Source organism: Diceros bicornis, chromosome 23 (genome assembly GCF_020826845.1).
Source record: "Diceros bicornis minor isolate mBicDic1 chromosome 23, mDicBic1.mat.cur, whole genome shotgun sequence".
NCBI classification, from domain to species: domain Eukaryota; kingdom Metazoa; phylum Chordata; class Mammalia; order Perissodactyla; family Rhinocerotidae; genus Diceros; species Diceros bicornis.
Window position 1 is genome coordinate 34,010,558 of NC_080762.1, and position 15,502 is coordinate 34,026,059.

At 39.0% G+C, this 15,502-nt stretch overlaps 1 protein-coding gene across 2 annotated transcripts in view; it reads left to right on the forward strand.

The window, feature by feature from the left end:
• The window catches only part of MCHR2 (melanin concentrating hormone receptor 2), a 46,363-nt gene extending 31,619 nt beyond the window's left edge, over positions 1–14,744 (forward strand). The window contains exons 3-6 of one of the 2 annotated variants that reach the window (XM_058566573.1): positions 2,853–3,062; positions 7,238–7,285; positions 9,635–9,754; positions 12,069–14,744. In XM_058566573.1, the coding sequence (XP_058422556.1) occupies positions 2,853–3,062; positions 7,238–7,285; positions 9,635–9,754; positions 12,069–12,384 (694 nt within the window). In that variant the 3' untranslated portion in view covers positions 12,385–14,744. Of the gene's footprint in view, positions 1–2,852; positions 3,063–7,237; positions 7,433–9,634; positions 9,755–12,068 lie in introns of both variants that reach the window. The other variant, XM_058566572.1, reaches the window with a different exon arrangement.
• The last annotated feature ends 758 nt before the right edge of the window (positions 14,745–15,502 follow it).

Below are 15,502 nucleotides of genomic sequence, written 5' to 3' on the forward strand. Positions count from 1 at the left end.
AGAATAAAGTCAAAATCAGTCATACAACTATTACTAAATAGATAATCATTGTGATCACGTGACATATTATTCCAGCATATTTTTAAAAAATGTTTAAATAAATTTGAGGTCATGCTACATACATAGTTGGGACTTTTTTACTTAATAAATATTTTTCCCATTTTATTAAATATTCTTACAAACTATGATTTGTAACAACTATATCATTTATTGTGTGGTATTGTGGAATAACATAATTTATTTTGTCATTCTTCAAATTAGTGAGCGTTTGATATGGCCATGTTAACCATATAGAAAACGTGTTAGCTGAAATGATCACTAGTCTGTATTTTTTATTTGATTCAGTTATGAGAGACAGAAATCTAATGAAGTCTGGCAACAGGAAATCTGAAGATAAATTAGACCTAAAAAAAGAATGCAAATTGTATAGTTAGAAATTTTACAATTTCTATTTAAGTATTTTTAATTTCTATGCTGTCCCTTTCAGTAAAGAAAACAATAATAAATATTGTGTTATTTTTATTGCCCTAGTACCTTATGCCCAGATGAATACATCATTTTCTTCAGAATTCTCTTTCACTATACAGAATATCATCTAGAAACACTTTTAGTTAATTCTTTTTAATTGCCAGTTAATGGCCTATACTGTCCTCAACAATGGAATTACCATAATTCATTATCAGTAAACAATGGGTGCCTGTCTAGAGGAGTGTCAGGGCCATGGACCTAATTGCTAGAATTGGGACCTAAACAACCACTTACAGTTTATATTCCAATTCAAATGGAAATAACGTCTATTTATAAGCTAAGATTTATGGGGTTTTTTTGTTGTTGTGATTTTGCTTTTTGTTTCTGTTTTTTTAGTGTGGAACTCCTTCTACTTCACCTCTAGTGGCTGTTCCTCTCTCCTGTCCCCTTTCCATCTCCCACTCCCAATGGCCTGGAGAGGACAGAGGATGAGAGACACAAGGGCAGTCATTTGGCGCCTCTTTTGGTTGACGTGATCTTTTCCTCAAGCCTCTTCTCCTTTTTAGTCTTTCTGATACAAGGCATCAACCTCCTGGGGGCAAGAACCAACCTGCTTTATCAGTGGCATCAACAAAGCCCAGAGTGTGGTCGCTAAGTAAGGATTCAATGGCAGTAACTTCCCTACACAGTGTGTGTTGCCAGTAAAGTATCCTTGCCCAGACTGATGTCTCACATGAGGATTTGATAGCTTAGATATAAAGTTCACAGGCTGTAGAATTATCAGCCCATGAATTATAAAGACAAATACAGGCTTCCAAACAACAGAACAATAGCCCTGGATCCAGAGTGAACTAATGATTGTGGCATAATCTTAGGACCAATTCTTATATGCTCTTTAAATTCTAATTTTTAGAATTTTAAATTCTTTCAATAAGAATTTAAAGAAGTGGCATCTCAGTTCAGATGCCACTTCTGCCAAGAAATCTCCCTTGGCTACCCAGGGGAGTGGGTAGAGGCCCTTTTTATGTGCTCCTCGTGCTTGCTCTAGTTTTCTCTCACCACATTGTAATGTGATCATTTATTTATACATGTCTCCTTGATGTTAGGGTTTTTGGGTTATTTAGCTCTGCAGTCCCAGAGCACATTATGCCTGACGTGTAACTGGTGCTCAATACAACGTTTGTTGAATTAAAGAATAACATCTCACAGATAAAGATGATACCTGTTTATTATTGCAAGTCCCAAATTCTTGAAGATAAGGACCAACTGAATTTTAAATTTAAATTTCTGATTTCAGAAAATTCTTTTGCCTACAGAGGAAAGTGTCACATCTAGATAGCATCAAACTCACTCTCCCTGGCAGGAGACACGAGATCCTTCTCAGTGCCCTCTACCAGTTCACTCGTTTCAGATTTCTTCTCCATGCTGTCTGCAGTTCAAGGTCTTAATTAATAGTCTTTGCTAGTGGGTTAGATTTTATTGGAATATTTCTAAGTAATGGTTGAAATTTTTTTAACAATGGCCTCAGTTAGGATTTGAACTTACAGCTTTAGTGAGAAAAAATGCATTGCACAATGGAAACCATTTATTTTCCCCGTTCAGCTGTTTGGTGGTAGGGATAAGTAAAGACCAAGCCTTTTTCCTGAGTGAGCTTAGAGTTGGTGTAATTTGTTGCTATGTAAAAATTATCCCAGAATTTAGAGGCTTAAAACAATAAACATTTATTATCTCACACAGTTTTGTAGATCAAGAATCCAGGAGAAGCTTAGCTAGCTGGTTCTGGCTCAGGGTCTCTCATAAAGTTGTGGTCAAACTATTCATCTTTAGATGACTATTTAAAGGCTTGGCTGGGGCTGGGGCATTGACTCCAAGATAACTCACTCACACACTTGGTAAGTTGGTGCTGGTTGTTGGCAGGGGGCCTCAATTCCTCCCCACATGGATCTCTCCATAGTGTTGCTTGAGCATCCTCACAAGATGGCAGCTGGCTTCCTCCAGACAAAGTGACCCAAGAGAGAGCCAGGAGAAAACCCCACCGTGCTTTTCTGTCCTAATTTCGAATGTCACACTGTCAATTCCACCATATTCTCTTCATTAAAAGTGAGTTACTAAGTTCAACCCACACTCAAAGGGAGGGAATAAGCTCCATCTTTTGAAAGCAATATCCAAGAATTTTTGGACATATTTCTAAACCACTACAGTTAGTTATCAGATAAATCATTCAAAATGTTTAAATATACACAAAACTAGGCATTCATATGTGCACTTGTGTAGGTTTTCCTTTAACTTTTAAAATTAGTTTTGGCAATTGAGAATGCGTAACAGGTGGCATAAATTGAAGGTGGGTACTTTCAATGTCAATCCTTAGTTTCCCTCTGTTTCAGGTCCAGGAAAAAAACGATTCCTGACATTTATATCTGCAACCTGGCTGTGGCTGATCTGGTCCACATAATTGGAATGCCTTTTCTTATTCACCAGTGGGCCCGAGGAGGAGAATGGGTGTTTGGGGGGCCTCTCTGCACCATCATCACATCCCTGGACACTTGCAACCAGTTTGCCTGTAGTGCCATCATGACTGTAATGAGTGTGGACAGGTAAGTGAAGAGACAATGAAATATCTTTGAGAGGTTCCCGAAGGTCACCTCAATTTATGAAACATCAGTGCTGGTTTGTAATAGCAAAGCTCCTCTTGCTTTGCTTGTTTCATTGTAGGACTGATTACTTAATATTTTTCCAACTTTCACAGAACTCTATTTTATTTAATGGAAAACTTAAAACACTAAATTCTCCTTTCTTCTAATCATTCTTTTTGACTTCAGTTTTATTTGCATGAAAAAAACATCATAAAATCATGAGATGTTGGAACCAGAATGAATGCCCCCCATCATTCTTGCAATAAGGAAGCTGAGCCCCCGAGAAGTGAGGGAATTTGCTGAAGGCACAGAGAGCCAGTGGCAGAGCTGAGAACTGAAGTAGTCTCCTCCCTCCCTGTCCATGGCTACTTCTGGTATGTTCACTGTCTCACACACTCTTGTTATTACCTAGCAGCTCTAAGGAATCAGTGGAGTAGATATGGGCTCCTATACAGCTATGAAGAGATGTCCCAGTACTGGGAAGACCATCTTTTACACTCATCGTTATGATTGGTTAATGCAAATGCTGCCATTTCACATCATTAGAAATTTATTCAACTGTGCCCTGGAATGTGCCATAGCCATATTCACCAACCATGTAAGCCAATGTTGTTCGAGGAGATGATGGTGAGGGTGAGTACTTATGAGCCAGTGAGTGGTAGAGCCTAGTTCAGACCCAGGCTGTCTGACTCTAGAGATGGCAGATAGCTGGCAATTACGTCACCAGCTGGCCTCTTTAAGAAGCATGCGAGCTGGTATGTGTCCTGCATCAGCCAGACACCAGGACCTCCACACCAGGTCTTAGCAGCATTCCCCAAACAGAAACAAGCCCTAAAGACAGTAGTAATATGCAAAACAGTAATATTCTGGTCTCAGAGAACAACTTACTTCAAATTTCCGTTGACCACCTTCTTCCCACCCCAACTCAAGCACACTTCATCTCCCTTGCTCTGATCTACTTTTTCTTTCTCCCTTGCTTTGAATATATTACATAGTTTAATTTACTTTGTGTGTAGATGGATGTGTTGTTCATTGTCTAGCTTCCTCTACCCCTCAAATGTAAATTCCACAAAGGCAGGGTCTTTGATCGCCAATACAACCCAAGTATCTGTCTAGCAGTGCCTGGCACATGGGTGCTCAAAAAATATTGATGAATGAATGAATGAATGAATGAATGTCAGTCTTGAGGGCTGTGTTAAATTTCCCCTGGTCCATCCAGGACTTCTTCCTGAGCTCTGCCTCTTTTACCCTTCCAAGTGGGCCTTTGGGGTGGGGAAATGATGAGCAGTTCTTCAGATGGATAAACAAAGGAATAGCAAGGTTCATATAAATCATTCACTGGACCATTATTATTCAGACATGAATAATGATGGTAATGTTTAATGCATTTTTTATATCCTGCTGCTTTCCTTCTCAATTTATAATTAACATCACATTTTTTAATCAATGTACTGTGTAGGTCTGGTTAGTTCAGCTGATGCCAGCCAACACTGACAGTGTCTTGAGTAAAGTCTGGTGAGATTGCCAGGGTTCCAACACTGAGGAGAAGGCCTTGCACAGGGCAGGCCCACTGCAGAAAAGCTTCTTCATACCCTGTGCTCTGAAAGCAGGAGAGTACTAGCTTTTTTTTTTAAAGAGAGGAAATTGTACCTCTTCTGTAAACCTCTCACTGTAAATGAAGTGAATGGACATTGTCTGCCTTGGAACAGACCAACTGTATATATTTTCTAACGTTCACAGTTTTTTCTGAGTGTGTATGTGAGTGCGTGTGTGTCTTATACACCTGAATAGCATGTGTTTGCTTTAATCTGATGGACGCAGTATGCTAAGGTTTTACTTGGACTTAACACACTCAGGCCCTTTCCTCCTCCCTGTCCTCATGCTAGAGGATCAGCTGGCCAGAGACAAATGAAGATTCTATAAAACTGAACCTTTTCCTCCCCAGCATTTCTTACAATCCTAACTCTACTAAATTCATAAAAATTCAACAAAATCTGCAATTTTGTAAAAGAGAAATGGATTTTTTTAAGGCCATAACCAAACATCAGTGCCATCAGTATGCCTTATTGTTTATACATTTAAGTCATTTTAGTTGTCAGTTTAATGGATCATAAATTTCAAGTGTTTCCCATAACTCTTTCATTTTTCTGTCTCTGATTAATAATAGCTGCAAGTATGTGGAACATTTTAATAGTGGGTTCCTACCTCCAAAGCAGTTCAAAAAAAAAAATTGTAAACATCCAAAATATTAAAAATATTTGCCTCCAGATGAAAGCTACCTAGACTTTTATTAGTGGTTACTTTTGTAAATAAATTCCCTAGAACAACAAAAGTTAGTAAGTAGGATCCAAAATTCCCTATTCATTCATTCATTCAACAAATATTTATTGCGCATGGACCATACGCCAGGGACTGTGCCAGATGCAGGAGATACAGCAACATTAAACCAACAGGCAAGGCTCCTGTCATCATGGGGTTTCCATTCCAGAGGCGTAGACAGACATTAAGAGTCACACGCGTAAATGCGTATATCCACACAGTGATACACACTACAAAGGAAAAGTAGAGTTCCCCTACAATCCACATTTAGTCATGGGCCCTCGTATAGATCGGTGGTCAGGGGAGGCTTCACTGAGAGGGAGACGGGTAAATGGGGACTCAAAGGAAGAGCGGAAGGAAGCCGAGGCAGATGCTGCCAGGCAGGTAAAATAGCATGTGCCCAGCCCTAAAAGGGGAAAGAGCTTGAAGGAAGGCCAGAAGGAGACTGGCACAAGCTTCAGGCCATGTGGCAGGCAGGGCCAGGTGGAGACAGACTTTGTGAGTCCTGGTAAAAATTCTGCATTTTACCTGAAAGATGATGGAAAACCATTGAAGCATTTTCAGCTGAGGAGAATATGATCAGAGAAAATTCCCTAATTAATTGATGCTATGATTTCATCATCCTTTAATCCCAGACAGAATGATGCCTGGGCTGCTGAACAATCACTACCTCATCCCCTTCCCCAGCAGGGATGGAAGGGGGCCTTCTATCCTTAGCACAGGTGATGCAGGTGCCGTGTGCAGAAGGAGGGGCGCTGAGGCACCCTGGACCACAGCCTCTCCCTGCACACCAAGGGGTCCCTTAACTGAGTGCAAAACGTCCTGCCTCGTGAGCAAAATTGAAAGAGCAAAAGGACAGGGAATTTTTCATTTTTATAAATCTTCATTAAGTAGCTCTACGAAAACTTGGAGAAAATTAAATGACCATCGAAACTAGATTTTACATTTATTTAATTTCTATGAATACCACCTTCCACCACCCCCACCCCTGAGCAAAACTGTTTTCTCAAATACCCTTCCCTTTGAACTTGAGTTCTCTTTTTCATGCTTTAGCTTTCAGTTGGCTCTGGAAAATTCTTCTTGGATTTGCTAAAGGACAAAATATATTTGGTATGTCAGGATTTCAAGTTTGATTAATGATTATCCTTTTGTTCTGGATCTAAAATAGAAAAAAAGAAATGAAAAAAGAAAAACCCTTCCCCATGAAATTAGCCCATTTTCCCCCCTCCGGCCTCCAGCCTAAGTTCCCTGAGGAATTTGCATTGTCTGTAAGAATCACGTTTGTCTATCTTCACTGTGATTCTGAGAACTGAACCTCCAAGAGCCGGGGGACCCTCCAGTAAAGGCATCTGAGCAAAATGTCTGTCCCGTGGGCCTCCACCTCGTCCTGCTGGAGGATTCTCCTACCAGCCAGCGCCCTTTCCTCCTTCCCGCCTCCACATCAGTAAATCCCACTGGGCTTTACTCTCCCTCCTGGAGGAAATCCCTGTTCAGAGATCAAGTTTTCCAGAGCCTTGTCTACAAGGGAAGCACCTTTGTAAAGAACGAGTCTGCTCGGCAGAGTTGTACCATTATCAGTGTGTTCGTGGAGTGACAGCTATTTCAGTGAGTGGTTTATTCAGACTTGCAGGGTCAAGAGTTGTTTTCTCTACAGGTACCAGCCAGCTCTTAAAAAATAGAACTTTCTTGTACCCTGATAGAAGTGTGCTTCAGGGAGGATAATAATGCTAATAATTTACTCTTGTCATGAACCTTTCATCCTTGGAGCCCAGGGCTTTTATTGATTGTTCCCAAATCCTTCTTAACTGGCTTTGCAGGTACTTGGCTCTCGTCCAACCATTTCGACTGACGAGTTGGAGAACGAGGTACAAGACCATTCGCATCAATTTGGGACTTTGGGCGGCTTCCTTTATTCTGGCATTGCCTGTCTGGCTCTACTCGAAGGTCATCAAATTTAAAGACGGCATCGAGAGTTGTGCTTTTGATTTAACATCCCCCGACGATGTACTCTGGTAGGTTGTTAAAACTTAAGAAAAATAGAGTGGAATTAAGTTGTGAAGTGCTTCATCCTCCTTGTCCAAACGTGAGCAGCCGTGCAGTGTCCTTGGGAATCCTCTTCCGACCGGTCTCCCTGCTTCGTTTTCTGCTTTCCACAATCAAGTTGATGGTTTGATTTTAAGGAGAGGGTAACCTTTAGAAAAAGATTTTGAGTTTAATCATGTAATCCCAGTGGGCACAAATATATTTAAATATGTATTTTAAAGATCCCTGGCAACCAGCTGTGGCCGGGAGGAAGCCATCAAGGGATGGGCAGAATTTCCAGAAGGGTCTAGGAGTTACTCAGACTCAAACCTTATCGATATGCAACTAGAGTTTGGTTGAATTGTCTCCCAAAAGACACATTCAACTCCTAACCCTCGGTACCTGTGAATGTGACCTTATTTAGAAATGGGGTCTCTGCAGATGTAATCAGGTTACAATGAGGTCATACTGGATTAGGGTGGGCCCTAAAGCTACTGATTTGTTCCTGATAAGGAGAGGGAGATTTAAAGAGACACAGAAAGGAGAAGGCATGTGAAGACAGAGACAGAGATTGGAGTGATGTATCTACAAGCCAAGGAACACGAAGAATTGCCAGAAACCACCAGAGGCTAGGAGAGAGATGTGGAGCACATTCTCCTTCAAAACCCCCAAAAGGAACCAACCAGGCCAACAGCTTGATTTCAGACTTCTAGCTTCCAGAACTGTGAGACAATACATTTCTGTTGTTTTAAGCCATCCAGTTTGTGGTAATTTGTTACAGCAGCTCTAGAAAACTAATACAGCAACCAACACAGGCATTTCTTACATTTTAATTTGAAAAGAAAAATTAAGTCAAAAATTTTGTATTTGAAATTTTTGACAGCACGGTGGAGTCTATGACTAAAATTTTCAATTACCTACTAAGGGCCAGGGACTATGCTAGGTGGTTTTTACATACATTATTGCAAGCTGATCTGGCACATCCCTTTTTCCTATCTACCACTTGTCAAATAGGTGAGTCATTTCTGCATCATATAGACATAACCCAAGAGGGATGGAGGTAGAGGCCCTGCAAGAACACAAATCCAGTAACAAAAGTCTCCAGGAGTACAACATCAATAGCATTGTTTATTCATTACTCCTCCCACTAGCATTGGCTACACTCTCAGACAAAAACCAGCCAATCTGCAGGTGAAATGGTACTTAATCACTGGAGGCTAGGAGTAACATGGGCCCAAACCTATCTAGAAGAACACAGCCTGAGGGTCACCATAGGATGTATGACTTTGGCCTGGGTCAAAGAGACAAAGATCAACTATTTTGCACTGACAGCTGCTTCTGCTGTTTTGGGTTGGTTATCATAAAGGATATTCTGGGGTTTCAGCCTCTGTTGTTCCTCCTAGAATTAAGTCCTTACAATAAACTGGGACTGGAGCTACTGTGCTGCATTCAGAGTCCCTCTGGTCCCAGGTGCTCTCTCTCTGCCACCCTGTCCATACCCACCCAGGCTGGGCTGCATTCTTTCACTGATGCCAGGGTTCTGCCAGGAAGGAGGACGCCTGGCGTCTGTGCAGAAATGGAGTTGGCTCACCTGAGAATTCCCCCCAGAGGAGCACCAAGGAAAAGACTGGCTGATTTTACAACAGGGCCTTTGAGAGGCCACCTGGAGCATTGGTTATAAGTGTGGGCTGTGCAGCTCGACCATCTGTCTGAGTTGAAATCCCATCTCTGCCACTTATTAGCTGGGTAACCTTGGGGAAGCCACTTAACTCTTCTGTACCTTAGCTTCTTCTTCTGTAATGTGAGGATACTAATGGCATTGTACTCATGAGACTGCAGAGATTCAATGGGTTAAAATACGTAAAGCACTCAGAACAGTGCCTATTACATAATAAACATTACCTGCTGTTGCCTGTTGTTGTTAATAACACTAAAGATAATGACAATAATAGGTATCCTCACTTGTTCCATACTCAGTAGACTTGGGTGTGGCTAGAGAAGAGAAAGGCATCACTGTCAGTGGACAACGAAGAGCAGGACTTCTCTACATGAAAGCACCCAAAGATCCTTAACTTTTCCCAAGGATATTTATCCTAGGCCCTGAAAAATCAGAAAATCATGCCTCATAAACTATAAAAGCCAGTTTCTAGCATTGTGAATGTAACAGTCATGTCTTCTCTCTCATTTTACAGGTATACACTTTATTTGACGATAACAACATTTTTTTTCCCTTTGCCCTTGATTTTGGTGTGCTATATTTTAATTTTATGCTCTACTTGGGAGATGTATCAACAGAATAAAGATGCCAGATGGTAAGTGTTTGCCTTCTTTTGCTTTATTTGTTAAAAGAACAATTCAGAGATCCTAAGACATCTACAACAGAAACTCAAGCAACAATAACTTGAAACATACCACACTTAGACATATAGGCAGTAATGTCTATATAAGGTATTTTCTGAAAATAAGACGTGTTCTGAAGCAGCTATTTGAGGATCTTTAGTGATAAATGTTGAAATCACTGATGTAATCATTTCATAAAAATTAAACAAAACTCAAGATTCTATCTACAGAATAGTTTTATTTTTGTCATCAACAATAACAATGTTATATAAATGTTTTCTTTGTACATTTTGCAGTTATATATATATGTTGATAAATATCCCAGATGCTGTATATAACCTTTTAATTTTTGTGTTTTAATTTTTTTTAATTTAGAGGAGCAGAATCTCATTAATATTTGAATACTTACAAGTTAATTAGAACTAAATAAAAACAGAGACTTACCTAAAGACAATAAACTGGGAAAGTACTCTTCAAGATACTTGTCTCTAAAACTGCATAAAAAATATAAATTATTTTCTACTTGAGATTGTACATTCCAAGTTGTTCATGTAAGTCAGTGATTATATATCATGTTGGGCTAAAAAATCATTATTAAAATTTCTTTAGAATAGATTATTGTATTTCTTTTCGAAAGACAAGATTGCTGAGTTTCCCACACACCATATATAACACTGTGAAGATGAAAAAAAAAAAGAATATATGAACAATTTGACCACAATTGGTCAAAATTTGTGACAAACCCTAGTATCAAAGGTTTAGGTAGGTCCTTGCCCCACGACATTTTTTCCCACTTAGCTTCTTGAAGTTCTTTGGAAATATTACAATCTTAAAGGGTAGTCTATTTAGAATGGGAAAGGGATGCAGCCAAAGTTATAGAAAAAGATTTAGCTTCTAAATGTATCACAGGGAGCTGAGTTGGTGAGAAGGTTGAAATATCGTATGGAATATTAAGACACTGACAGCTGGAGAGGGTGCTTCAGCCATTTCAAAACGGTTCTCCAAATCAGATCACTGCTCCCAACACTTTCTTCAGAAATACTAAGAGCGTCTTATGAAACAAAGCTCATACTGCCCAGTTATCCCTCAAAATGCAAGAAGTTAGAGGAATGATGGTGCCTACTCTGATAAGCTGTGGAGGAATCATCTTCGAATGATTTTCAGCTGCCATGCTTTTTTCATATTTTTCCCCAGGCTCATTCATCTGTTTCAACCATGTCCCAGGGAAATTTCTATTAAATGTCTAAATATGACATAACATGCTAAAATTTGGGAATTTTAAAATATTTTCTTATTTTAGAATAATTTTAAATTTACAAGAAAGTTGCATCAATAGTACAGAGAGTTCCCGTATACTCCTCACCCAGTTTCCCCATTAACATCTTACCTTACCAAGATGGATTTGCCAAAACAAAGAAAATAGCATTGGTACATTACTATTAACTGAACTCTACCCTTTATCAGATTTCACCAGTTTTTCCACTGAAGTGTTCTTTCTGTTCCAGGATTCAATCCAAGGGACCACATTGTATTTAGTTGTCATGTCTCCCTAGGCTCCTCTGGTCTGTGACAGTTTCTCACTCTTTCCTTGTTTTTCATGACCTTGATAGTCTTGAGGTGTACTGGTCAGGGGTCCTATAGAATGTCACCCAATCTGAGTTTGTCTGATACCGTATCACAATTAGACTGTAGCTATGTGTTTTTGGAAAAAATCAGCTCTTCTCATCATAACACGTCAGGGGGCGCATGATAACTACATGACATCTCTGTTGATGTTAACTGTGATCATTTGGTTAAGGCAGTGTTTGCCAGGTTTCTCCACTATAAAGTAACTATCCATTTCTCTACTCTTTGGAAGCAAGTCGCTAAGTATAGCCCACCTCAAAGAGGCAAGGGGAGGGTGGGAATTAAGCTTCATCTCCTGGAAAGGGGAGCATCTGCATATATTATTTGGAATTCATCTGTAAAGAAGGTTTATCTCTTCTCTCCCATTTTATTCAATCATTTATTTATGTCAATATAGACTCATGTATATTTATTTGATACTTTGGATTTTAATTCAATACTATATTATTATTTTGTTTCTCAAAATGTTCCGGCTTTGGGAAACTTTTAACAGGAATGAAAAACAATCTTTTCACAATGCTTTGAATAGGTAGAAATAAAAAAAGAGTTTTATATTCCACTGCATAGCCATTATGAACTGTCCAAAAAGTTCTAGGAAATCATTGCCCCACAATTTCTCTGGTTGTTTATGTCCTGTCTATCCTCATGTTTCCTTTGTAGTTACAATCCCAGCGTTCCCAGGCGGAGAGTCATGAAGCTGACAAAGATGGTGCTGGTGCTGGTGGCAGTCTTTGTCCTGAGTGCAGCCCCCTATCACGTGATCCAGCTGGTGAACTTACAGAAGGAGCAGCCCACACTGGCTTTCTATGTGGGCTATTACCTCTCCGTCTGTCTCAGCTATGCCAGTAGCAGCATTAACCCTTTTCTCTACATCCTGCTGAGTGGAAATTTCCGGAAACGCCTACCTCGAGTGCAGAAAAGAGTGACTGAGAAGGAAATCAACAACATGGAAAACACCTTGAAGTCGAGCTTCTAGGAGAGTACACGGATCATCAAAAGTCTAGACAGGCTTGTCTATGTTATTGGTATTATTAGAAAGGGTGGGTGAAATGATGTGCTTGTGTCCATTCTTCTTGTGTACTTGTGACTCTTAGTGGCATGGCAGAGAAGTGTAACCATTCACGTGCAATGAGTTTAGTATGCTAATTTTAGTAAAACGTGAAATACTTATCTGTACTGGGAGAGGGAGTGGGATAATCTAAGACACTTGAACTCCGTGGTTGTGGACATTATCTCAGCATGTTATAAACTAGTCACTGATAAAAATGGCCATCCAGGGCCAGCCCCAGTGGCCTAGTGGTTAAGTTGGGTACGTTCCACTTCAGCAGCCTGGGTTCAGTTCCTGGGCACAGACTTACACCATTTGTCTGTCAGTGGCCATGCTGTGGCAGCAGCTCATATACAAAAAGGGGAAGATTGGCAGCAGATGTTAGCTCAGGGCGAATCTTCCTCAGCAAAAAGAAATGGCTATCCATGATCATTGACTGAAAACTTACCAAGGAATCTGACCTTGCCATCCACTCTGTGGCCTCGTGCCCTTGAGGTTCCTAAAAGGGGACCACTTGACAATGAGATCTGAAATTTGGCCATTTTTATCTACAAAAATGTCAATTTCATATAGTCCCATCTAATGCCTTCAATAATCAGCTCCACCTGTTAGCATAACACTTACCATGTATTGAACACGTGCAACATGTAAGATTACATGTAACAAACCTATGAGGTAAGCATTACCTCACGTTGCTAAGGCTCATAAAGGTTAAGTGATAGGCCTAATGCTGCACAGCTACGTGAGAGCTGGGCTAAAATCCAATTCTGCCTGTTTCTGTCTTTTTACTGCAACGCCTTGGCAACCTGTACTTATCATACTGGAGAGAGCCAATAATTTGGAGGGGTTTTTTTTTGGTTTCTCCTACAGCCCCACAAAGAGAGAACGAAAGTCTGCAAGAAATGAGTTGATGGTATAAGCATATTCTTTTGCATTTAGCTTTGTTCTCATGCCTATGAATTATAGAAACCAGCATCTGCATTTTAATAATAGTATTCTTCAGGATGTTAAGCATACGCTTAGACACATTCTATTTAGGTTAAGTACATGTTTGTTCAAGGGTACAAAAAGTAATTAGCCCTTAAATTCATAGCTGTTCATTATATCTATCTTTTCCTCTTTTGGATTGTATAAAACATGCACTTTGATATAGTGAGGAAAGAAAAAAAAATGTTCTTAAATCCTATATTCTCAAAAAAGGTAAATATTGTTATTTTGTTTGTGAATAAAATCTGTAAACCCACCTCCTTCATCTAAATACATAAAACCACTTGCTCCGTGGACATCTGAAACTGATTTTTAATCAGCCCTTTATATAAAAAGTCACAGAGACCAGCTTTTTTAACAACCTGATCTCCATTTTTATATCTCAATTGTCAAGACACATGACTTTTAACCCAATGTATTTGGTTCTAGATCTTTTAGAGACCATTTTGGAACAAGGTCATATCTAAATGCAGATCTGGACAAAAGGTCATGTAAACAATGTGAGAACTGCAAACTGAGACAGGTCACCTCTGAGATATTTTAGTTCTGTAACTGAAGTCTGGAGAGCTACACACACAGACTGGATGCTCATTTACAATTTCAATCAAAAGCCATGTCGTGGCTACAATTCTAGGGGTCCTTCATTCTCATTTCTCTAAGGTGCAACAGTCAGGGTTCTTCACTGAACCCTGACATCCGAAGACCCTACACAATGAGTCATAAACAGATGTTATCATTTGATAATTGAAGAGAAATTCAAGATTTAACTTACATTGTCTTTTCTAATACAGAAAGTATTGTGATTTTAAAGATTTAAACGGTTTTAAATCAACAGACATTTTTCTAAAAGCATTTCCAATAGGCCTCAACTATTTCCAATATATAAATTGGTCAGTGAATTATTTTAATTTATGTTTATTAAGAGTTGTAAAGAACTTTAGCATCTAATCAAAGGACAAAATAAAAAGGGTGACTATTAAATTCATTTTTGTGCCTTTATATAGCTTTTCTATGCATAAACATATATATACGCAGATTTGCAGAGGTGGTTTGACAGAGATTCTCTATGTGTTTTGTATTTTTGCCCATGATATGTACACATGTTTACTTATAAGAGAAGTTAATGATCAGTTTCACATATCTAATTAATGCTTGAGTATTTGTCATTACATAAAATCATAAAATCGTTATAATCCTAACTGTATCTCTCCTCTATGCTTATTCAATTTTAGGTGCCTCATTTAAATTTTGATTGATTGATATAAATCAATGAATAAAAATTGCTTGTATATTAACTTACTTCTGGCTTGTACCTCTATTCTTAAGGTTCTCTTATATAAAAGATTTCATATTTCCTTAATATAATTTCTGCTGAACAAAGAATAAAGATTTCAGAATTAGTAAAATGTGTGTTAAATACGGCTAATAGTCTGCAGGCACTCTCACACCAGATTCTCAGAAATCTAGGCACTTGTATTACACCTGAAGTCCCAGGAATTACTGCTTTTCATGGGTTATGATATCACAGGGATCATGGAATCTTGGACCTGAAAGATACTTTAGAGATTATCAAATGTAACAGATGAGAAAAACTAACCTCAGCTAGATCAAATTATTTTTAACACAGTCTGGTGTGTGTTCAGAGACCCACACCTAACGGGAAGCTAGAAACCAGCCCTGAGTTCTTTCCACCAAACTTCCCTCCCTTGTGGGACCATGGAAAACAACTACTAAGAAAATTAAATTTGACATTTAATGGCTATGACAAGTTATTGAAAGTTTAGTGAGTAAATCAAGATGTATAATTTTTCTTTTAAAGTTGTAGAATTTTTTAAAAAATAACTGATTCTTTATAATTTGCTTGGACTTCTTGTCAGGATGGCAGAGATTAATTTTCCATTCACTTCACAGAGTTCTATGGAGTGAGCCCAAAGCAAAATATAGAAATTAATAACATTTTCTTTTACTATCCACATTTTTTGTTGCTATCTCTCTATACCAAGAATTTAGTTCATTCTGCAGGTAGCCTCCTCTCTCACCTAAGATTAGGAACAGCCTT